At 36.7% G+C, this 25,399-nt stretch overlaps 1 protein-coding gene across 1 annotated transcript; it reads left to right on the top strand.

Moving 5' to 3' along the window:
* Window positions 1–5,643: 5,643 nt before the first annotated feature.
* LOC142348812 (kelch-like protein 20) lies at window positions 5,644–22,825 on the top strand. The gene is made up of 9 exons (XM_075400333.1): window positions 5,644–5,781; window positions 6,331–6,514; window positions 6,756–6,904; window positions 7,210–7,350; window positions 7,706–8,072; window positions 15,165–15,348; window positions 17,463–17,563; window positions 21,766–21,942; window positions 22,292–22,825. Exons 1-9 carry the CDS (start codon window positions 5,713–5,715, stop codon window positions 22,699–22,701), a joined length of 1,782 nt encoding a protein of 593 aa, XP_075256448.1. The 5' UTR covers window positions 5,644–5,712; the 3' UTR covers window positions 22,702–22,825.
* Window positions 22,826–25,399: the final 2,574 nt, after the last annotated feature.

Below are 25,399 nucleotides of genomic sequence, written 5' to 3'. Positions count from 1 at the left end.
CTTTTAACTATTGAAAAAGGGTGCTCAAAATTGAAATGAATGTAAATGAAAGTAAGTATCATATATTCCCAGTCAAAATGAGAATAAGTGGGAAATTTTTGCTCGGAAATCCAAATTTGTAAATAAATGAAAACAGAATGATCTATGAATAATTTTGACCCCAAAGTTGTGTAAACTGATTGCTCACAAAATTTGTACAAAAGCATGGAAAGCTTTTTACTTCCTCACGAAAATTATGTCATCTTTAGCGGGCAAATTGATTAACCTAAAAGCGTACGTTGTAGTAGTAGTAGTAGTAGTAGTAGTAGTAGTAGTAGTAGTAGAAGTAGTAGTAGTAGTAGTAGTAGTAGTAGTAGTAGTAGTAGTAGTAGTAGTAGTAGTAGTAGTAGTAGTAGTAGTAGTAGTAGTAGTAGTAGTAGTAGTAGTAGTAGTAGTAGTAGTAGTAGTAGTAGTAGTAGTGGGGGACAAAATCCAACCTCACCTCCACGTGGTGTCCCCTGGGGGTAGGTCATGTGCTGCGGCTCTCCGCTCACATGGTCGAGCTAACGAGGCACTGGTCTTCTAGTTTGTGGCGCAACTAGTCGTATCTCAGCCTTCAAACACCAAAGCAATGAGTACATTCAACCATGGCCCCGAGTCCCGGGTAAGGGGTGCTAAGAATCTCCCGAGGAACCAACTCAGAATTGCAACTTTAGACGTCAGAACACTGACCCAAGCCCACTTGTGAGGACCAGAAGAGGGAAAACCACAATTACCGATCATGAAATGGTCATTGCGGAAGTATCTATGAAACTTTTGTCTAAAAAGCCATGTTTAACGGCCAGAATCAGTTCTGCAAAGCTGCAAGATGAAACAACGCGTGACTTATTCACGCAGGAGGTCAAGTTACATCTGGATAAGAGCGGCGATTTCGAGAATACAGAGCAGTCTTGGGACAATTTTTGAAAAGCCCTGAACCAAGCAGCAGTGAAATGCCTCCTTCCGGACAAGCGAGTGAACAAACCTTGGATTTCTCCAGATTCTCTGGAACTTATCCGGAAACGAGCTGATCTACAGTTGAAGAAACACAGCAGCGCGGTGGCGTTGTTAGAGGTCACAAACTGCTGTAAGGAAGTCAGAAAAGCTCTACGTGCAGACAAACGGGCATGGCTTGAACGCAAAGGCCAAGAAGTGCAGAGCTTTGCGGACAGAGTCAACTTGAAGGAGGTTTTTGGGGCATCACAGCAGATTTGCCGAAACTGGAGTCCCCAGTTGACCAAATTAGTTTCAAGCACTGGCGTCAACTTACGGACGAAAGAGGAACGACTTGAACGCTGGACGGAACATTTTAGTCAACTCCTGAATCCCTCAACATCCAGTTGCAGTACGAGATTGGATCCCGAAGAAGCAGCTGAAAGCTTGTCGATTGACCTGAGCCCAATTCGATTTGAAGAAGTGCTTGAAGCTGTCCGCAGGTTGAAGAATGGCAAGGCAAGTGGACCCGATAACATTTCCTGTGAGATGTTGAAAGCACACAAGGGTATTGTCGAGTGGCTCTGGGACATCATAGATAAGTGTTGGTCGACGGAAATTCTGCCCGATGACTGGAAGGTAGCAGAAATTGTCCCATTATACAAGAGTAAAGGAAAGAGGTCAGAGTGTTCGAACCACCGAGGGATCTCTCTGTTGTCAGTACCAGGCAAAGTGTTCGCTTCCGTTATTCTCAATCGATGCAAAGATTCAGTGGATCGCGTCTTAAGGGAAGAACAGTGCGGCTTCAGAAAAAGCAGAGGATGCGCCGATCAACTCTATGCCCTGCTTCAAATAATAGAGAAATCAATGGCGTTTCAATTGGATATTAGCTTTTGTTTCATAAACTTTCGAGCGGCATTCGATTCTGTCGATCGTGAGCAGATGTACCAGATAATGAAACACTATGGTCTTCCGCAAAAAGTGATAAACATCATAAGAAACAGCTATGATGGATTCAAATGTCGAGTCAAAGCCGAAGGTGAGAAAGGACGCTTATTTGATGTCAGAACGGGCGTTAGGCAGGGTGATGTGTGGTCCCCAATCCTATTCGGCCTTGTCATCAACTACATTTTGGCTAACTCGGTGCATGGAGGATTAGACATTGGGAGATTGGTGGCTGACTTAGATTTTGCTGATCATGTTGCTCTCGTGGGGGTCTCAGACAGTGAGGTGCAAGAAAACCTACATCGAATCGAGGCCCTTGCGGAAGCCGCTGGTCTGAAGATTAATGTGGCCAAAACAAAGAATATGGGCGTAAAATGCGACAGCCCAAATGTTGTTGCAGTGTCTAGTATCCAACAGAACTTGGAGATACTCACTGGAACACATAAAGGCAAACTAGGACTCCTGGCAGAGACATCTAGCCAGTCACGACTAACCATCAGCACGGAGGTGCTGCTGGGAACGAAAAAGAAAGCGGGCTGGTTCGAAACACAAGATGGCCGGAAGCTAAGATTGAAAAGCTTAGCGGTGGCTAAGCCAGCGTTGGTAGCTTCACAACAACAATCTGCGGTAGCAGATTCAGAGTCGCTAGAAAATGAGAGTCGGTCAGTGGTGGCTGACCAAGAGTCTTTAAGATGCCAGAATTGTCAGCGGCAATTCAGTACAGTTACCGGACGCAAGGTGCACCAAACAAGATTCTGCAAAGCCGGTTTGTCAAAGAATGTCGTCGACAAGTCAAAGTTCGAGCAACTAGAGGCGAGCCTTACCTGTGACAAGAGTGAAAGAAAGTTCAAAACAGTCAATGGCCGAAAAGTTCACCAATCGAGATACTGTGGCAAACCTAAAGCAGTTGCCCACGCGTGTTTTCCTGCAAAGTACAAGATGTTCTCGGAAACGAGTTTGAAAACATAGAAGCGTTCAAGTATCTCGGATCATATGTCAGCCTCAAGCATGGAGACCTGCAGGAAGTCAATTGCAAACTTGCAGAAGGTAGACAACGGTTTGCTAACTTCCAAAATCTCTGGAAGAGCAAGCAGCTCAGCGTGCACCTCAAGTGCAATTTGTACAAAGCACTCGTTTTATCAGCCGTGCTGTACAGCTCAGAGACTTGGACTCTTTCGAAATTAATGGAGAGAAAACTTGAGAGTTTCCACTGTGGTTGTCTTCGGAGAATTCTACGTGTGTCATATCTGGAGAAAGCAACGAACGAAGAAATTATGTCAAGATCACGAATGCCCCAACTATCCACGATGATCATGCTCAAACGGATAAAATGGTACGGACACATCCAGAGAATGGAACCAGGAAGATTAGCCCGCAGTGCCTTCGATTGGGACCCGCCCGATCAATACGTCCATGCTAGACGCGCTCCTGGGGGGCAACGGAAAATGTGGATGAGTCAAATCGAAGGAGACTGTGTACGAAACAAAGTACCGTTCACCAGATTGCAGGAGAAAGCAGCAACCGGGTCAAAGAATGCCTTCAACAATTTCGTCGTACAGCACTTCACAGAATAACCAAACAAATAACTCTTCTTGTTTTGTTTGTATTTGTTGCCAACCGTGCCTTTATTTCATATTTGGAATAAAAGTGTTGAAACAGTAGTTGTAGTAGTATTAGTGGTGGTGGTGGTGGTGGTGGTATATTAGGCTTCGAAGTTGGTTCTTCAGGATGTTGCTCCCGTTCAATTGTCCAGATTCATAAGTTTCTGATTAATGTTGCAGTATCCACACTTGCATACAATGCGCCAAGTGCATTTGTTTTCCTCTGTGTACTGATTGCACACATAATGCCAAAAAATTTTGACATTGTATTTTCATTTAAGCTTCTACCATAATTTGATTAAACTTTGAGCACTAAATTGTAGAGAACTTTTGTCCGGTGGAAAAAATTTTCGTCGCTTTTTACTAATCCATTTTTGTTTATTTGTAGTTCTCCTCGGCTATGTTGACGAGTGGTACTTTCCTGAATACTGTCTAAGTTCAATAGTTGAACATCGTACTTACCTTTTTTACAGCAATAAGGTATAATAAGTCGTGCTTTTCAATATAAAGGCTGAGAGGCAACAAATTCAAGGTAACAAGTCGCTGTTTATAGCTCTGCTTTTCGCTCAAAATCCAGTTTTGGAAATTTTTTGTAACTTTTCAATTTCTTTCATTTGCGACTTATTCGGAAACCATGTCTTTGAGCAATATGTAACTATCGCTACAAAGTAACCTAAATAAGCGTTCAGTTTAGATTTCTGATCACACTTTTGAGAAATATTTCTTTTAAGCTTGAAAAAAGCTCATAAACCTTTTCGTTTTCTAAAGGAGCAGTTTTCATTCCAATTTAGGTTTTCTGAAACTTGGAGCCCAAGGTCTCGCTGATTTTTCACTTGACCTAGCTTATGGTTGTCAGTAGACGCCGTTATATTTCCCTTGATGATCAGGAGGTGAGGTTCGTTATAATTTAGTCTCATTTAATTTTCTTTGCACCAAGTTGACAAACTAGAAACTGCGGTTTCAGTATTGCATTGCTTCTCATTTATCAGTTTCATATCGTCAGCAAAGCCATAGCAAATTACTTCAGTTAGGTGTTCAGGCAAGTCGTTGATGAAAATAATGATGAAGAGGTCCTAATATAGAACCCTGTGGGACACCACTGGTGACTTCTATCAAATCAGATACCTCATTGTTGATTTTTACACATTGCGATTCGTTAGATACGACGATATCAATTGAATTCACTTCCCTCCAACGCCAATGTTATAAAGCTTTTCTATCAGAGTATTATGTGGTACAGTGTCAAAAGCTTTTGCAAATTCAAGATAAGATACTTAGGTCTTTGATCGCTTCATTATCAAACTTTTTGTACACTGTGTCGAGAAATAATAGTAACTTCAAAGTTGCCGATCTATTATACCTATGTTATATGTGTTATACCTATGTTATATAGTTGGATATGTTATACCTGTCATAAGCTAAGCCTCACCTACGAGGTTCGCAAATGAAACTGAAACCAAATTAATAGAGCGCATCAATAAATCAATAAACCACATCAATAAATCAAAGGAAAGCTACATCATGGACACTAAGCAACAGTTCCAAAAGCTACAAAGGACAAAAAAGAGAACTTGAATTGCTTCCACTTTACACTTCTTCGAATTGCATGTCTTATTGATGCTAATATCGGAGCTAAATGGAAATCACAACATCAAAATTCCAATTAAATTAAACAAAAACGTTGAAGGTCTCTCAAGTACAAGACCAAACAAGCAAATCATGATACCAAAAACCAGAACTATGAAAGACGACGAAAATTTTTGGAAAAGAGCCAGTTACTTAACATAAGACTATAAGTAGGAAAAGTAAACCGCGAACAATAAGACAAAAATTATCACACTAAATTGTATTGGAATTACTTTCACAATGACTATTCGGAGGTTAATCTGTGTTCATGGGCGGTTAATTGAAGTTGTGGAAATTGCAACCCAGTGCAGAAAGTCAGCTCACCCGTAAATGAAGAGTGAAAACCCCAGTGAAAAACTCATTAAAGCCTAAACTCTCTCTCTATAGCAAACCATGAGAATTTGCTACACATGTAGCAGGGTTATCTCCCGTAAACAGATCTTATCTGTCGACTATACCTTCTTGATATTTCCAATTTGCCTGATTATTAAACTGTGTCTGATCTCTTTTTAAGATATCTGTGGTCAGTCTGGTTCAAGTGCTGATATTTATCGAATTGTTCGAACAGAGAATCAAGTCAGCTTGTGCCATGACGACATCTGCAGTCGATTTATCCGCGTGTGACGTGACAATGGTTGAGCCATCGTCAAATCAACAGGTTAATTTTTAAAACAATATATTTTAAGTTGGATACATTTATTTGTGTCTTGGTGCTCTGGGTCTTTCCCGTTGTCGTCTCGTTTTCGTTTCACGAAGTATAACCTTCTCCAAACTAAGTTTTGGCTCCCTTTATGATATATGATCTAATTTATGGTATGCAATTACGGTATGATCTAATTTATGGTATGCAATTACGGTATGATCTAAGCGGGGAGAGGGTGTTCCTTTATGGATGTTGCAATTTATTTCACTATTAATCAGAATTTTTGTTAGCGGTGTAATTCTGTTCAATTTGACTGTTAATATGTAAAAGGAAATGAACGAAATTCGAATAAAAGACAAAGAAAACTAAAATAAAAATGCTCCCAAATAGCTCGATAATTTAATTCAATTTGTACGACTAATTAATGATCCATTGACTAATTGTTTTTTTTGTCCATAAATTCAATTTCATTTTATTGAAAAATTTATATAGGTATATTTTTATATGCGCTACAATTACATAATAACTATAACAACTCTCAGCTCATCTAGTTATTGTGTTTAGAAGATGGCATACACGTCGGAAAAACATTCCCGGGGATTTTTGAAAGAACTAAATGTGATGAGGAGAAATTGGTCGCTCTGCGATGTAACAATTCGAGTGAATGAATCTGCCATTGTTGCCCACAAATTGGTTCTATCTGGATGCTCACCCTATTTCAAAGCAATGTTCACCAACAATCTTGCTGGTAAGTCGCACTAATATTAATGAAAATTAACTTAATGATTGATTTTGTTTATTTTGGCTTGCTGTTTTTCGTTAAATGCTTTGGTGCAACTTGTATGTGGTAATTTAACATCAGTCGTCATTTTGGTATTCGTAAAATTGATACGACTGCTGATTGCTTAGTCTCAACAGCATGCAGTATTTTTATATTGCCATTTCTGTTAGTCGGCTATTTGAACTGATCCATGTTTGTAACTTTGTAGAGACGCACAAAGACGAAATTGTCATCAATGAAGTGGACTCGGCAGCCGTGGAAGCCTTGATAGATTTCTGCTACACTGGCTCCATTGTTGTGGAAATAACAAACGTCCAAGTGCTCCTCCCAGCTGCTTGCCTTCTACAGATTGAAGAGGTTTAATCTTCATTGACATTTTCGAGCTTTTCAGTTGGTGACTTGAATCTTTTTTTCTGTCAACATGTTCCTTTATTATTAAATTATTACTTTAAATTCATCGTTCTGACCTATATAGCTCTTCTATTTCGCATGTAATGTGTCTTTTCAATTCGGGGTACAATTGAAGATCCTGCCAGACGATATCCACCCAGATTTTGGGGAAAGGGTTGCAATTAAGGTTTAAATTGGAATAGGAGCTACAAAGTCCCACAAAGTGCGGGCGTTAAAATTAATAGTAGAACCGCTTTAGAGGTCTGTTTTAGGTTTTGGAAGTGTGCTGTGAGTTTTTGAAGAAGCAACTGGATCCTACAAACTGCCTGGGAATCAGGGCATTCGCCGATACCCACTCTTGTAGGGAACTGCTAAGGGTAGCCGACAAGTACACATACAACAACATACAGGATGTGAGTAGACGTAAAGCAAACAATGCCGCTCCTTCTAAGCTGTCCCCAAAGTCAGAGCTGATTTTTGGGGTAAGGAGGGTTGGGTGGGATAAGAATCAGCATGGAAGCCGCTTTAAGTGATGGGAAATCGATGTTTTCATTATACGTCCGTGCGAAAGTATGCGAAGCCCTGTAAATGCTCTCATGTAGATATGAATTAAAATGGAAATGCGAATAAATTCTATACTGAATGTTGACTTTTCGACCGGCAGCTCAAGAGGTGGATACCGGATTGAACGATTTGGTATTGTATTCACTTATGGGTGGCGCTATTGCTTGCCTTCAGGCTACAAATTGTAAACAGGATTTAATTTAGGTGATGCAAAGCGACGAGTTTCTGCTTCTATCAAAAGAGCAGTTGATTGGAATCATTTCGAGTGACGAAATCAACGTCAGAAATGAAGAGCAAGTGTTTAACGCAGTCATGCAGTGGGTCAAGTTCGATCTTACGAATCGTCGTTCCTATTTATCACAAGTTCTTGGCAATGTACGATTCTGTCTCATGTCGCCAAAATTCCTGGTCAGTGTCAGCTCGGATGTTCTTGTCAAAAATGATGAAGATTGTCGTGATTTGGTTGATGAGGCTAAGAATTACTTACTTCTGCCAAATGAGCGCGCTCAAATGGAGGGACCCAGGACCAGACCTCGAAAGCCAGTGAGACGAGGCGAAGTCCTCTTTGCCGGTATGAGTTCAATTGAAAATGCGCCAGTATCCGACCAAGTTAAACTTACCCAGGATGATAATGAGTCTTCGCCCAATAAATGCCCAAAGACCAGCGAAGTTTAGGATGTTCAGGTCATAGACGAGTCACGCAGTTTAGTGAAGCTTAATTAGGAGATAGAGCTGAAAGAATAAGGATTCTGCTAAATAGAATACATAACATAGTAAAGAGCAGAGCGTAGGGGGTCAATTTTCAGATGTTTAGCAAAGTGGTCACGGACAGATTAAATCTTGTTTATTGCAAAGATGAAACTTTTAGTGCAATTTTTTTCAGAAAAATAGTTAAGCCTAGAGCTTAAGTTTAAAAGGTTAACTGTTTAGTATAAAGTTTATTTTCAAATTCGTTTGTGATTTATATGCAGATTTTTATGCAGTTAAGCTGTTGAGACGTTTCAGTTAAATTTAAAGTTGTTCTTGGTTTCTGTAGCAATATGTTTAATTGGAGATAGAAGTTGATTATTAAAAGTTCTCAAAATAACACTGAAGCTAGTTTCCAGATTAGAATATGATAGCAAGCAAAAGAAATCAACTGGAGACGGAATAAGAAGACAAGATTGTCAATCGTAAATTTGTTACATGTTGACTACAAGGTTAGTTTGAAATTTTCCAGTGAATTTTCTTTCGGTAGTTTGTCATTTTCTCGAGTTTATAGGTTTTTGCGCTACTAGTATTTGGCATTCAGTTTATTAGCAAAAAAATAGCAGGAGTATGATTAAAATAGATAACTTTTGAAGGCCTTAACTGTCAGGAGACCCCCTCGTTCGATTTGCGGGTTCCTTCTATATGACTTTTCCAAAGTGTGCTGTTATCATTTTGCGCTTCGTGAGTTAAATGTTTTCAAGTGTAGGTATTGGTTTTACGGATTTTCACTGGGTTCCAAAACTTGTTAGACCACCCATATTCACAGTTTCAGTACTCTTTGAAAGAATAGATGGCTTTAGTGGTAATTAATAGCCGCCGCCAGCCTCTCAACGGCTATTATTTAGGCGCTCTCCTTTTTTTACAGTTGAAGGAATTTGAATTGTATTGGGGCGCTGTTTTTTTACAATTCAAAGAATTTGAATTGTATTGGGGCGCTGTTTAAGATCTGTTCACTCATTTTCATGATTTTTGAAATCAAATTGGAGTAGTGATTTTGGTTACGCGGAAACAGGAAGTGGAGCGATAAAGCGAGTGGTTTTGCGCGTAAAATTTTTTCAGTCTATTTTTAAAGTGGGTGAGAAAACGTTGTTAGAACCAAACTTCACTTTCTCGCTGGTGATTTTTTGCTAACATGCGGCATTTTGACATTGATTTTTTAAAAATTTTTTGAATCTGATTTTCGCGATTCGGTTTTTCCAATTCACTCATAGTTCTTGGTCTAGGTTTTTGGTTAGTCAATGAAACTTCTTTGAATTGTACGTCAGGACTTGTCCTATGTTTTTGAATTCGCTTTACATTTTGATCGCCTTTTACGATTTGCAGGTTTGACTTCTGACCTACTTCACTCACTGTTTCAACTGAATGGATTTTAAATTCTTTCACGCATTCAGTTACGCAATGTGGTTAATACTGTCAAAGTCAACAGATCAAAATCATAAGTCATTGAGAATAAGGTTATCAAAGTTCATTGGAATCTTTGGTAACTGACATAGGTGTTAAGCTTATTAGCTTTAAGTTTAAAAGCTGAATTAAGTATACTTTTAGAATCTAACTGAAACTGCACGACAAATTAGAACTTTTTTGACACTGAAAAACAGACAGAAAAAAATGCAATTTTTTTTTGCTTTTCTGTTTTATGCATCAAGCTCGTCATAAAAGTTTTTCCCAATCTACTCATATTTTATTCCAGGCCTAGTTTTTTGTTTGAACCAAGTTTCTTTCTAGCTAGTGATTTTTGGTTCACATGCGGCAATTTCATTCTGATTGTAACTGTTTGGATTTTTTGGACTTAATTTTTTTCTAAATTGCTTTCCCAATCCACTCAGTTAATTGTAGGCGAATATTATTTTAACTAAATTTTGATTTCTCGCTAGTGGTTTTTTGGTAGCCTGGGCATGTTGACATTGATTTTCTGTTTTTTATCTGATTTATTTAGAAAAGGTTTTCCCAATTCACCCCTAGTCCGTGCTAGGTCTAGTTTTTTGTTTAGTCAATGAGAATTCTTTGAATTGTATGTCAGGACTTGTCCTGCTATGTTTTTTAATTCGCTTTACATTTTGATTACGTTTTTCTTTTCACGATTTTCACGTTTGACTTCTGTCTTACTTCACTCAATATTTCAATTGAATGGGTTTTAATTTCTTTCACGCGTTCCATTACGCAATGCGGAGAATACTGTCAAAGTCAAAAAAATCAAAATTAGAAGTCATTGAGAATAAAGTTATCAAAGTTCATTGGAGTCTTTGCTAACTGACATTGGTTTTAAGCTTATAAGCTTTAAGTTTAGAAGCTGAATTAAGTATAGTTTTAGAATTCAACTGGAACAGCACACGCAATTAGAACTCTTTTGGACATTGAAAAAGAAACAAAAACATTCGGTCAATTTCTCTTCTTTTTTCTGTTTCAATCCCAATGTGCATCAAGCGCGTCAACGGCGGCTATTTTCCGGCAATCTACCGGCTAAGTTTTAACGTTTTTGCCATACTAGAAGAGGAGAACTTTGCAAAGATTAGAGAGAAAAGACAGGATTGTTTCATAACATAGTTTTGGTTAAGTTGATGAAGAGTTAAATTCTTCACACGGTGAATTTCGAAATTTTGTTGAGTGAAGTTTTCAACTTCCGCTGTTTAACATAACTTTGTCTGCTGAATTGGGTGACGACTAAAAATATTTCTACTGAAAAGTTTTTTACCAATTGCTTCATGTCAAAGTTTACAGAAGCTTTAAATGTGAAATGCACCCTCGATCAACTTAGATAGGGGACTTAGTTAAGCGGAAAACGAATTCTGTTTTTTAGATTCAAGTGTGGTAGTCTGGGTCTTTTAATTGTGTAGTAGTCTGAATTGTAAATCTTTCGGCAATAAACTGAGATTTAAACAAAGCAAGCGGGCTCTGATAAAATTTGCGCTTATGAAAATCTTTTCATTTCATTTTCTGTGTTTAATTGCCGTTGTTTCTGTGATAAATTTTGGGATTTTGCTATCAATTCCTTGTTTCGAATGCTTTGTTCAATTTGAGTTTACAAAAAAATAGTTTATTTGCGAAGTCACTCTGTTTTGCTTATTTCGATTGATATGATTAAACTTCGTTTCAACTAGGCCTAGTCTTACTGCTGCCCGGTATACTAAGCAAGAGGTATCTACAAAAGTACCTCTCTAACTATTACTTATTGATGTTTTCTCTCATGCACTTTTGGAACCAGTGTAAGTTGTAGTTTTTGTAGTCTTCGTTCATTTTTAATAGCCGCCTCATCTTCTCAGCCGGCTATTATTGCGCTCCTATTTTTTTTACAATTCAAAGAATTTGAATTGTATTGGGGCGCTGTCTTTTTTTTTTAAGATCTGTTCACACATTTTCATGATTTTTGAAGTGAAATTGGAGTAGTGATTTTGGTCACGCCGAAACAGGAAATGGAGCGAAAAAGCGAGTGGTTTTGCGGCGTGAATTGTTGTCGCTCTAATTTTAAAGTAGAGTGCGAAAATGGTGTTTGAACAAAAATTCGGTTCCTCGGTAGTGGTTTTTTGTTCACATGCGGCAATTTCACTCTGATTTTTACTGTTTTTTCGATTTTTTGGATCGGATTTTTTTCTAAGTGGTTTTCCCAATTCCTTCACAGCTCATTCTAGGCCTAGTTTTTTGTTTCAATTAAATTTTCATTTCTCGCTAGTGGTTTTTTTGTTCACATGCGGCATTTTGACATTGATTTTTTGTTTTTTTTTCTTATTTTTTAAATGATTTTTTTTTAAAATGGTTTTCTCAATTCACTCATAGTCCATTCTAAGTCTGGTTTTTCTGTTTAGGCAATGAAAATTCTTTGAATTGTACGTCAGGACTTGTCATGCTATGTTTTTTTTTTAAGATCTGTTCACACATTTTCATGATTTTTGAAGTCAAATTGGAGTAGTGAATTTGGTCACGCCGAAACAGGAAATGGAGCGAAAAAGCGAGTGGTTTTGCGGCTTGAATTTTTTTCGCTCTAATTTTAAAGTAGAGTGCGAAAATGGTGTTTGAACAAAAATTCTGTTTCTCGGTAGTGGTTTTTTGTTCACATGCGGCAATTTCACTCTGATTTTTACTGTTTTTTCGATTTTTTGGATCGGATTTTTTTCTAAATGGTTTTCCCAATCCATTCACAGCTCATTCTATGCCTAGTTTTTGTTTGAATTAAATTTTCATTTCTCGCTAGTGGTTTTTTTGTTCACATGCGGCATTTTGACATTGATTTTTTGTTTTTTTTTTTAATTTTTTTATCTGATTTTTTTAAAATGGTTTTGTCAATTCACTCATAGTCCATTCTAGGTCTAGTTTTTCTGTTTAGTCAGTGAAAATTCTGTGAATTGTACGTCAGGACTTGTCCTGCTATGTTTTTTTACTTCGTCGAATAAAAAAATGTTTTGCTTTACCTCATTTTGCCGCTTTTTCAACATTTTGCGTGAAATCTTTTTGACTTCTCTAGGCTAGTTTCTCTCTTCTCTCATTCTGCTAAAAGTGATTTTGAGCATCAGTTGCTCAGCAAAGCAATTCAAAATGAACAGAGTCAGTATAAAAATTGAAGTCAGAAATAGAAACGGGATAAACCCATAAAGCCCAATTTTAGATGCCCGCTATTTGAACCTCGTTCCTATAAGCATTAGTTGCCTCTCTCTAATGCTTATTGGTATTGATAGTAGCCCCTGTAGCCTCTCTCTAATAAACAGAAGTACGTTATGTTCAACTACGAACTGCCATCAAATTAAATCGGACTTAAAAAATGTTTTTGTACAAAAATCTTTTTTTTCAATATCTTCTATTCTGTCAATCCGATTCATGCTTATTGGAATCAACGGCGGCTATTTTCCGGCAATCTGCTGGGTATGTTTTTTTTTAAAAAAAAACTTGTTCTGAGTCTGCTGTACAGGCTTGTTTTGTGTTTTTGATATCTATAGGGCTCAAATTTCTTACAATAGCTACTTGCTTCGAAATTAAAAAACGTTATTAATAGCGAGATATTCGTGACCTCTTGGTTTTTTAATCCAAAGTATTTGGATTGTAATGGTTGTCATTTCTTTAAGGTCTGTTTACACTTTTTTCCACTTTTTTGAGTAATTTTTGCATGTTGTAATTTGACTTCTAATATCGCTTTTTTTTCTCTTAAATGCAATTGAAAACACATGTTCTAATTGCGTCTAGTGGCCATTGTCTGAATCACTCAATGGGCAGCTAGTGCTTTTTATGACTTAAACACTATTTGTGGTTATAATTTTGGCCACGATTTCCTGACCGTTTTTGGTGTTGTTACTGTTGTCTTTTCGCTTAATCTCATTAATGATATGCATCATCAGCTGATAATGAGGCATAAGTGTGTTCCCCGTTTTTATTGCTGTTTGCTGTTGTAATAGTTAATCCCACTAGTGGCAGGCTTTACAATGAGGTATCAGTAGGCTTATTTTTTTCTCCCATTGATAGCTACTGGTTATCATGGCTTTGAGCTCACGTGTTATTTTAAAGTATTAGTTAGTTTTTAAGTTGTGTTCGCATTTGTTATTATTTTTGTTGCCTTATCACTTATTGCCATTAATGAGAGCTCCAATTGGTTGCTAAGGAAGCTTGATTCTACTTAGTATTTGAGTTCGCAGCTATTGCGTTTTTGAAGATGCTAAAGGCTTCGACACTATTTAATTTTAAAAAAATTATTGGCGAATTTCTGAGTTGGCCCGTTTCGTTGTTTTATTTGTTGGGTTGTCACGTATTTTCTTTAATGTATGTCTTTATAGTTTGCTTATGAGGCATAATACTGTAATCTAAACGATGTTCTCAGTGGACCAAAAGCCAACCCCATAGCCAGTCCTTTGAGAGCAATTCATTAAACGTTATCCGGTTACGTTTTTTTTGTTTTAGTTTTTGGTCAGGCGTGGCGATGTGAATTTAGTTTTAGCGGCTTTTCCCATTTTTTGTCCCTTTTTCAAAATGATTTTCGAATTCCAGGTGTATTTTTTGAGGTCTCGTTTTTTAGGCCTAGAATTGTGGTCCAGGAGTTGTCATGCTACGAATTTATGTTGCTATTTCTGATCATCACTGTGTTGCTGAGGCTTAGGTTCAACTTAAGCTAATAATTCCTACGCGAAGGACCAGTTTCTATAACAATTACTAATGCTATCAAAATCTTCGATTAATTTTTTTATATGCGTTTACTTAAATATGTTTTATCGATCGACTTTATACATAATTAGTTTTGCTTCAGAATTGCAAGGCGTACTTGATATCTACTGGCAATGAGCCAGTAAAAGCTATCAGTTCACTTGAGCACTCAGATAAAGCAAAATACGTGGTGTTTTCACTATAAGATGTAGTTGAGGCTTGGGTATTGACACAGTCACTTTGGTTTTGATTTTGAGAACCATATTTTCAGTCCCTATTTTGTTGAAGTAGATTTTGCCAGTTAATTCAGCATCCATATTTGCGAACGACTCTTTCAATGTTGCACATATCATAGTGATCAGACTAATCGAATATTGATTCTTTGCTGTTGTGATTAATTGCTCTTGAACAAGTTCATAGCAATTGTTGGTCTTTTTGTTATGCCAATCCTTCGCCTGACCATTTTGCGCTTTTCTTCTAGAACATTCTTTGACTTCTCAAGTGACTTTTTTACGCTTTCGTTCTTCATTTTTGAGTGATATCTATTGCTCTCACTCCTAAGTAAAGCTTGTTGCTATAAAGTCGGTTGCAGCATAGAAAAAATAAGGCCGAAATAGCACAGTCGGCCTTATTTTTCCACACATATTTTTCGGTACATATTTTTCCACCCGCGTGTCTTTCGAGACCAATTCTTCCGACATTAGTCGGTTTGTTTAAAATATTGACGTTTCAAATATCGATGCGAATAGTGATGTGTTCAAAGATTGATGTATTGAAATACAGATGTTTGCTATAGTGGGTGGATGGTGTAGTGGGGATGCGATCTCCTCAGTGGAGAGATATGACCCTGTCACTAAAGAGTGGAGGATGGCCACTTCTATGTGCAAGAGACGATGTGGAGTTGGAGTGGCTGTACTGGATGGACTTCTTTATGCAGTGGGTGGACATGATGGTGCCAGCTACCTCAACAGTATTGAAAGGTTAGCCTCAATCAAGATGTGTGTTTACGCTCAGTGTGTCTCTTTAATTGTAGAAAGTTGCGCAGTTGCTTCTCAGAGAGTTGAGTTGAAAATGTTGCTTGTAATTTGCCACGTCATATGAAATGATTTGACTGATTCTGAATTGCCTGCATGATGGGAATGGGGGAAGCAATCGAAATATAACCTGATGGAAATAATCTTTATTGATTTTTAAATTGAGCCTTGTCAATTGCTCTCGAACTTTTTGAATCAATTATGGTAAACGAGTGCCTTTCTTATGCTAAATTTTGGCTCGACCGTTTTGCCATTTTGTAGAAAATTACTCTTTCGCACGCTTGAGTAATTTGACTTTTCCTTTTGTTCTGGCTGCGAAGCTGTAAGCTGAGCGTAGCTATATTGCGGTGCTCTTGGTTTTTTTACAATTCAAAGAATTTGAATTGTATTGGGGCGCTGTCTTTTTTTTAAGATCTGTTCACACATTTTTGAAGTCAGATTGGAGTAGTGATTTTGGTCACGCCGAAACAGGAAATGGAGCGAAAAAGCTAGTGGTTTTGCGAAGTGAATTTTTTTCGCTCTAATTAATACCCGCCATCATCTTAGCCGGCTATTATAGCGCTCCTATTTTTTTTACTTCGTCGAACTTTTTTTCGCTTTATCCATTTTGCCGCTTTTTCGACATTTTGCGTAAAATCTTTTTGACTTCTCTAGGCTAGTTTCTCTCTTCTCTCATTATGCTTAAAGTGAATTTGAACATCAGTTGCTCAGCAAAGCAATTCAAAATGAACAGAGTCAGTATAAAAATTGAAGTCAGAAATAGAAACGGGATAAACCCATAAAGCCCAATTTTAGATGCCCGCTATTTGAACGTCGTTCCTACAAGTCTTAGTTACCATCTCATATGCTTATTGGTATTGATAGTAGCCCCTCTAACCTCTCTCTAAGAAACAGAAGTATGTTCAACTACGAAATGCCTTCAAAATAAATCGCACTTAAAAAATGTTTTTGTACAATCTTTTTTCTTTCAATATCTTCTATTCTTTCAATCCCAATCATGCTTATTGGAATCAACGGTGGCTATTTTCCGGCAATCTGCCGGGTATGTTTTTAAAGTAGAGTGCGAAAATGGTGTTTGAACAAAAATTCAGTTTCTCGGTAGTGGTTTTTTGTTCACATGCGGCAATTTCACTCTGATTATTACTGTTTTTCGATTTTTTGGATCGGATTTTTTTCTAAATGGTTTTCCCAATCCATTCGCAGCTCATTCTAGGCCTAGTTTTTTTGTTTGAGTTAAATTTTTATTTCTCGCTAGTGGTTTTTTGTTCACATGCGGAATTTTGACTTTGATTTTCTGTTTTTTTCTTATTTTTTATCTGATTTTTATAAAAATGGTTTTCTCAATTCACTCATAGTCCATTCTTGGTGATTTTTCTGTTTAGTCAATGAAAATTCTTTGAATTGTACGTCAGGACTTGTCCTGCTATGTTTTTTTGTTTCGTCGTCTGACGCTCTTTTTTCGTTTTACATTTGTTCACACAGCAAAGCTGAAAAGTCAATTTTTCTGAATGACTTCTTCCTCTCTAACGGCGTTTGCGCACGTGACGTCATTTCGCACTCTCTTTAGCAAAAGTTTTTTGCGTGATTAGATTTTGATCATACGTGACTTACCTCACTCAATAAAATTTTGCACTTTAAAACTTAAAGTTTAATTTGAATTTGTTTAAGGTCAAAGGAACTCCTATGTGCAGTAAAGGACCCTAATAAGAGGCTTCTGTGGGATGAATTTTAATAAGCTTTATTAATTTTTCGCTGAATGTTTTGTAGCCTAGTTTTTTGAGCGGCGTCGATTTTTTTTCAATTTAGATCTGTATCTGTTTCTATCTCTATTATATGGCACGCAGGTCTATTCTTTCGGAGCTATTCCGGCAATATGCCGGCTATGTTATAATATGTGAAGAAACTCTGAGATGCTTCTCCCGAGGGCATTAGGACACCCTTTTCTTCGCTACCATATTTTAACCAGTGCGGCTGGCGTACCTAAGATTAAGCTAGATACACTCAAAGTACCAATTCGTCTGAGGTTTGTCGGTTTGTTAGTTTTAACTGGTATTCTGTAGGTATGACCCTCACACAAACATGTGGAGTCAAGACGTTGCTCCCACAAGCACGTGCAGAACAAGCGTGGGTGTGGCAGTACTAGATGGCTACTTGTATGCAGGTAAGTGCTAGCTAACCTCTGTATCAGTTATGCTAACAAGAAGACAAAAAGGGAAGTTTTCTTATAATTGGTTCGTTATTTTTCCTTCGAGTCGAAATATAAGGCATGGAAAAGGTTGGTGACATTTGAGGTCCTTACATTGTGCTTATCAAAAGTCAAATGCATCATATGTTGCTCGGCATATTGACTAAAATACTGAAAATTTGAGTTAAAACAAATGGAAATTATAGCCGAAGACACGCTCAATAATTATGCCTAATAGATTCGTGATTCGAAGTTGTTGTAGCAACTATGAAAGAAATTAAATTGAGCAGATCTTGGTGTTCTTCGACAACGTGGTAACATTTACAGCATCAAAGTTTAATTAATTGCTCTTGAACGAAGTTGATAGCAATTATTATAGACGTGTTGGTCTTTTTTAATGCAACTTTTTCGCTTGACCGTTTTTGCGCTTTTCTTCAAGAACATTCTTTGACTTCTCAAGTGACTTTTTCACGCTTTCGTTCTTCATTTTCGAGAATCTCTATTGCTCTCACTCCAAAGTAAAGCTTGTGGGGTCGAATGTTTTCCCACCCGCTTGTCGTTCGAGAGAAATTCTTCCGACATTAGTCGGTTTATGTTTTATAATTCAAAGATTTTTAATTGTATTGTGGCGCTGTCTTTTTGTTTATATCATTTTCTGAGAGAGCGAGCGAAAAAGTGAAAAAAACTATTGCTAAGCGAGCAAAATTTTTTGATCACGTGCGGCCTTTTCAAAGCAGTTTCTTTTTTAGCAGAGTCCAATTTTTTAAACCAATAGTGTTTCTCGTAATTATCTGAACAAGTAGTTTGTTCAGAAACATTTTGAACATCTGAAGCTAATATCACACTCAGTCAATTTTAGAGTCAATCAATATTACACGTCGAAATAATTTATAAAAATTTTCCATTTAATTTCTTTATAAGATTTTTCCAATTATCGACCTATCTCGAACCTAAATTACATTTCAAGACTATTAGAACGGGCGGCTATCATACAAATGCGTGAACACCTTGAAAAGAATAGTCTCTTAAGCAAATACCAAAGTGCCTACAGGAAGTTTTTTTCTACAGAAACAGCGCTGGCTAAGGTTACAAATGATTTGCTCCTCAATTTAGATAGGACAAAGAGGACTTTTTATATTGGACTTGATCTATCAGCTGCCTTTGACACTCTCGATCATGAATTACTTCTTTCAATTCTTGAAACAAGTTTCGATTTCAAAGATAAAGTGCTTAGATTTTTAAATAGTTATCTGAGTAGAATATCTCAAAAAGTGTTGATTGATGGTGAATATTCGATGCCAAGAACTATAAAAGCGGGTGTTCCTCAAGGATCTATTCTAGGTCCCGTTCTTTTTTCATGCTATCTTGTTCCTCTGGAAGTTCTGTTTAAACGTCTTGATGTCAATTATCATTTTTATGCCGATGACACTTATCTATTTTGTTTACCATGCTTCGATAAATCAGGGGGCTTTTGATTTGATACTTACGACTCTCCAAAAGTGGTTCAGTGGTGCTAAGCTCCGATTAAACTCGAATAAAACTGAATACATGTTTGTTAGTAGAAAGAATAGTTTAAATTGCGATATTGAACTTCCAACGGATGCCAATTTTTCTAACAATGTTACTTTATTGGGCTTCAACTTAGATTCCAGACTTTCATATGCGAAGCAAGTTAGTTCCGTGTGCCATAGATGTTACTATTTCCTGCGAAAAATTCATTCCATCAGAGATACAGTCGACAGAAAGTCGCTGATCGAATTAGTTCGGGTAATGATTCTCTTGCGACTAGATTACTGCAACTCACTGTACTACGGACTACCTGTGAATTTTATACAGAAATTACAGCGTATAATGAACTCAGCATGTCGTCTCATTTTTAGGTTATCACCTGGTTCACCAAAAGCAAATTATATCAAAGAGCTTCATTGGCTACCCATGAAACAACGTATCCTCTACAAAATTATACTTTTTGGTGACCGCTTAGTTCGCCATCCGTGGAAAATTCCGATGTATCTGGGCGCATTAGTTTTCCAAAATGATAAGGTGACTAGATGCCAATATGCATACAATTTGAAGGTTCCTAATGTCACAAATGCATTTGGGCGAAGATCCTTCAGTTTTGCTGTTCCTTTCGAATGGAATAAGTTGCCTTTTGAGATGAAACTAATACCCCATGAATTGGATTATCGCAAAAAACTGAAAACTTTTTTATTTAAATTTTGATTTTGAAAGCACTTTTGAGTTTATAAATGGTGCGTAAACCTATAATAATAATAATAATAATAATAATAATAATAATAATAATAATAATAATAATAATAATAATAATAAAAATAAAAAGTTTGCGCCGAATAATATTTATGAAGAATCTTGAAAGCTTAACATCTTGAAAGGTAATTAGAAAACTGTTTAAATAAATTTTAGAAAATTCTGTTTTTTACAGGTCCGGTTTGTTTTTCATTTCATTTGTTCTTTCTATCTCTGCGTCAAACAATGGATAGTAGACTGATGTACAGGATAATTTAATGAACATTTTCGCGTTTGAATTGTTTGGAAATAGCATTTAGCATTTGTTGAGTTTTTTTTAGAGAATATTTGTTTTCAGTTTTGTCCGTCATCTGCTTTCCCTTTCCTCGAGTTTCTCTTTAAGGACCAATTTTATGAAGCTGTCTCAATTGCTAATGATTTTTTGCAAACCGCCTGTGGTAGTGGGTTTTTCCCAATAGGGTTTTGGAGTCGTATCTAAAATTAGATTTTGATCAGATGGTGTATCAATTTTTCTCAGATTTCTCATAATTTTCCTGTTTTCTAAATGCTAAGTATAAATATGTAGAATGCGCTTTAGGTAAATGAGGATAGTCACTTTTTTTACTTTGAGTCGTTTCCAGAAACTTTCCGGCTATGTTTTATTTATTTAAGATCTGTTTACAAATTTTCATGATTTTTGTTAAATTGGAGTAGTGATTTTAATTACGCCAAAACAGGAAGTGGAGCGAAAAAGCGAGTGGTTTTGCGGCTTGAAATTTTCTCACTCTAATTAAAAGTAGAGTGAGAAAACGATGTTTGAACAAAAATTCCCTTTCTCGCTAGTGGTTTTTTGTTTACTTTGATTTTCACTTTGATTTTTACTATTTTTTTGGATTTTTGGATCGGATTTTTTTTTATAAATGGTTTTCCAAATCAATTCATAGTTCATTCTAGGCCTAGTTTTTTGTTTGAACCAAATTTTCTTTCTCGCTAGTTGTTTGTGTTTACATGCGGCAATTTGACATCGATTTCCAGTTTTTTTTTTAATTTCATCTGATTTTAAAGGTTTCTCCCAATTCACTCAGTCCGTTGTAGGTCTAGTTTTTGTTTTAGTCAATTAGATTTCATAGAATTATACGTCAGGACTTGTCCTGCTATGTTTTTTTTGTTTCGTCGTCCGACGCTCTTTTTTTAACATTTGTTCACGCAGCAAAGCTGAAATTCAAGTTTTCTGATTGACTTCTTTCTCTCACTAGTGGCATTTACCCGCGTGACGTCATTTGTCTCGCTCTTTAGCCAACGTTTTTAGCTCAATTGCGTGTTTAGGTTTTGATCATACGTGACTTAGCTCTATCAATAAAATTACTTTTGAACTTTAATTTGTATTAGTTTCAGGTCAAAGTAGCTTAAATGTGTAATAAAGGTCCCTAATGAAAAGGCTTCCGCGCAATGAGTTTTAACAAGCTTTATTAATATATCGCTGAATGTTACATGACTTTTTGAGCGGCATCGATTACTTTTTCAACTTATATCTGTATTTATTTCTATCTCTATTATACGGCACGCAAGTCTATTCTTTCGCAGCTATTCCGGCAATCTGCCGGCTTTGTTTTATTTTTTTTGTCAATTTAAAATCAATGTGGGTATCTTGCGTCCTTTGCAGGCAATTTCTTTATCAAGATTTTTTAATGAGTTTGAGCTCGTCGCTCAATGAGTGATTCAAAAAAATTTCAGGTCTCTAATACGTCGTCCCCTCTTAGTCGGTGACAACAATGTAGATCAATTGGCTTTTCATGTTGAACCGATTGCGCCATGAAGCAGCAGTTTCTTAACCATTGAGGACATGGGTTCTGTCCCGTTTGGACGAGCTTATTGTCTAATTTGATTCCTTTTTTGGATACAAATTAGCAATCACTGCATCTTGTGTGTAGTTGGTGGTCAAGATGGCATCTCATGTCTGAACATAGTGGAGAAGTATGAGCCCCAGAGCAACCGGTGGACTAAGTGTGCTCCTATGGCCACTAACAGATTAGGAGTTGCTCTTGCTGTCCTCGGAGGACACATGTATGCTGTGGGAGGGTCCGAGGGACAAGTGCCTCTAGATTCAAGTTAGTTGTTCAAACGTGTTCATGTAAATCAAATCTATGTAAATATAACAGACTATAGTGTCGAGGTTGAACAACTCTCTAAACAATAACAATATTTCAATTTCCGAGTAACAAATATTTTGAAAGCTTAAGAATATGCTGCGTATTTTCCCTCTTATTGTTTTAATCGTTGGTTTCCTGGGTCACGAATTTTTGTGCTTGTAAAAATAGGTAAATGATCGCTTGTTATCAAGTTTTGAGTTGAATTGAATTTTTGACTCTAAAAGATAGCTTAGTTTATTGTTCCCAAATTTGTCACAAACTTTTAAAATGAAGAAAGGTGATGTTAACCGGAATGCTCGTTTTGTAGTGGAAAAGTATGACCCCAAATCAAATCGCTGGACTACCGAAACCCCAATGCACACGAAAAGAAAACATCTCGGTTGTGCTGTGTACAACGACATGATATACGCAGTTGGAGGGCGAGATGACGTAGCTGAGTTGTCCAGTGTCGAAAGATACAATCCCCTCACGAAATTGTGGTCTACAGTTGTGGCAATGACGTCACGTAGGAGTGGTGTCGGTCTAGCAATAGTTAACGATGTTCTAATGGCTGTTGGAGGTTTCGACGGAACTACGTACTTAAAAACAGTAGAAGAATATGATCCGCAATCGAATTCTTGGAAGCTTTGTGGATCTATGAACTACAGAAGATTAGGCGGTGGTGTTGGGGTTATAAAGCTGCAGACTGATGATACCTTTGACTCCAAATGCCCTTGAACCCTAGTCAGAATCACCCTTGAAAATAAATTAGCCTATCAATTTACATTTTGAATTTCTTTTAAGTTGCAAAACTTTTCACCTGGTGTCTTTAGTTAGTTTTTAATTGAACATTTCTTCGCAATATTTTTTTTTGAATAGTTGTGCCTTTTTTAAGCCGTGTCGTTTTAAGTCTCGTGGATCTTGGGGAAATTAAAATTTTGGGCAGCTAAAATTTTACTGTTTTCGGTTTTTAATAGCCACCGTCAGCTTACCAAAGGTTATCATTTAGGTGATCAAGAATTTGGATTGTATTGTAAACTCTTTTCTTAAAGATCTCATCAAACTTTTTGGACCTTTTCTTGTCAATGAGAAGTTTAATTGGAGCTGATTATAATCACACTGAAGTAGTAAGATGAGCGATAAGATTAGTTTTTTGGTGTAAAATTTTTTCAAACTGCTTTTAAAGTAGAGTTAAAAATTGGTGTTTAAAAATAGTTTGGGTTTTGAGCGTAAATTTATTCACGAGCGCAATTTGACGTATGTTTTTGCTATTTTATTGTCTTTTTCTTTACGAATACTTTTAAAAGGTGATAAGTGTTTTTAATTGCTCTCGAACGAAGTTTGAAGCAATTATTGTGAGTGAGCGGGTGGGTCTCTTTATGCGAAGTTTTTGCGCTTTTGTTTTAGCACATTCTTTGACTTCTCAAGTGAGTTTTTCACGCTTGTCTTCGCCATTTTAGAGTGATCTCAATTGCTCTCGCCCCGAAGTAAAGTTCATTGCTAAATTAAAAACGATTGTAGGCTAGGAAATCACAGGGGCCTGATAGCCGAATGGTTAATGCGTCTGTCGAGAACTGTGGAGGTCGGGGGTTCCAATGCCACCCCGGTCGGATGTTTTTCCACCCATAAAAAATATATCTGGGCTACAGCCTCTAAATTATATTGCCACGATTGTCGTTCGAGAGCAATTTTCCCGATGTTAGTCGCTTTAGGTTCTTATGGTGTATATTTGCTCTTGTTTAAACGGTAACTCTTTCTTTTTAAATTTTTGTTCCTATTTATCTTGAAAGAAGGCTGTTGCTTGGATTGCGCCCTTTAATGAGGCGTATTTGAGGTAATTCACGCACTTGAAATAAAATTTAAAGACTGTGACATAGATTTTCAAAAAATATGTACAATTTCTTAGAAAGATTTTTGTCTTTTGCTCTTTTTTACTTTGTGATAGGTCTCATTGGCTTTCTATTTAGGCATATTTGAATCTATACAACGGCTTCTACTAATGTTCTTCTGGATTTTGCCAGTTTTTGGTAGTTTATGTCGTTCTGTCACTTTGTCTCTAACTAGAGGCCTCATTGGCTCTCCAATGGGTTTTATTTGAGTCTGTTTGGTCTCTTCTTTTCATTTCTATTTTTTATTCATGTTTCTACAATTTTTCTTTCAAAAAAGGTGACCAATTTTTTATGCTAATGAAATTTAGGGATTGAAAATGGATCAGCTGATAGTTTCCAGAGACAAAGAAATGATTGAATGTATTCCTATCCTTTACGAGACTTTTCAATAAATAGTGCACTTTTTCATTTTCGGAAGTTCATGTTGTTTTTATCTGCTGGGTTCAATTGAATTCTGTGTCGGGTTGATTGAAGATGGGTTACTGGATATTTTCTGGAGACACAAAAGATTTTAAAGATGTTAGTATACCAAATTTTAGTGCTCTCATTAATAGCCGCACAGCGATAGCTGGGGCTATTATTGGCCTTCTCTTGGTTTATACAATTCAAAGAATTTGAATTGTATTGGTGCGCTGTGTTGTTTTTTTTTAAGATGTGTTCACACATTTTTCAATGACTTTGATCCTTCAAAACGGGATAAACAGGTAAAGCCCAGCGGGCATTAAGTTTCATTAGAGGCCCAAAGTGGTCTTTAGAAGAAGTCCTTTAAGTGCTTAGAGTGGTACAGCTGTTGCCATGGCCTTAATATAGGGTTAAAAGGTCATTTTTTAGGAGTTTTCGGGCTCAAAATGGAGCATTTTTTCATGTTTTTCGAGATTTTTTGTTTTGATTAGTCTTATGTTGAAGTTTTTAAATGTTGTTGAAGGCCTTTTGCGAAACAAAATTGCTTGTTATGACCATTTTATGGGCTATATGTTTTGGTACTACAATCAAAAACACGCAAAATGATACTAATTTTTTTTTTCAATTTTTTTCAGGTTTTTTGAAAATATTTGTTATTTTTTAATTTTTTTCAGCCCTAGGTGTCACGAAACGTCCTCTACGTTTTGATAATAGAATACTGCATAGTTTCTAGTTGTAATGGAATGGTTTTCAACTTTTTGCCATCACGAATTTTAACATTTTTTGACAAAAATTGCAATTTTTTTCGTACTTTTCGATATTTGTCATTTTTCAAGTTTTTTGAGTAACAGGGGCCAGAAAAAATCATTAGGGGTTGGATAATAATTTACTGAAAATTTTTCAGTGGCCATGGAATAGGTTTCAATTTTTTGAATAACACAAATTTTAGCAATTTTTTGACAAAACTTTTTTTAGGTTTTTCTTGAAAATTTGTCATTTTTTGAGTTTTCCCTGCTTAAGGGACCAGGCAATCTCCTTTAAGTTTTGATAACAGGGCACTGCATAGTTTTTAGTAACAACGGACTGTTTTTTCATCTTAATGTCTCGAATTTTAGCATTTTCTTGATGAAATCTGCTATTTTTTT

This window comes from Convolutriloba macropyga, chromosome 10 (genome assembly GCF_964194025.1).
Source record: "Convolutriloba macropyga chromosome 10, txConMacr16.3, whole genome shotgun sequence".
Classification (NCBI taxonomy): domain Eukaryota; kingdom Metazoa; phylum Xenacoelomorpha; order Acoela; family Convolutidae; genus Convolutriloba; species Convolutriloba macropyga.
This window is presented reverse-complemented; position numbering and strand designations above follow the sequence as displayed.

Excerpts from the sequence above, each read along its gene's own strand:
- LOC142348812 (XM_075400333.1), top strand. The coding sequence starts at position 5,713 with ATGACGACATCTGCAGTCGATTTATCCGCGTGTGACGTGACAATGGTT. Across the intron at positions 15,349-17,462 it reads TACCTCAACAGTATTGAAAG|GTATGACCCTCACACAAACA; the intron begins GTTAGCCTCAAT and ends GGTATTCTGTAG. Across the intron at positions 21,943-22,291 it reads ACAAGTGCCTCTAGATTCAA|TGGAAAAGTATGACCCCAAA; the intron begins GTTAGTTGTTCA and ends CTCGTTTTGTAG.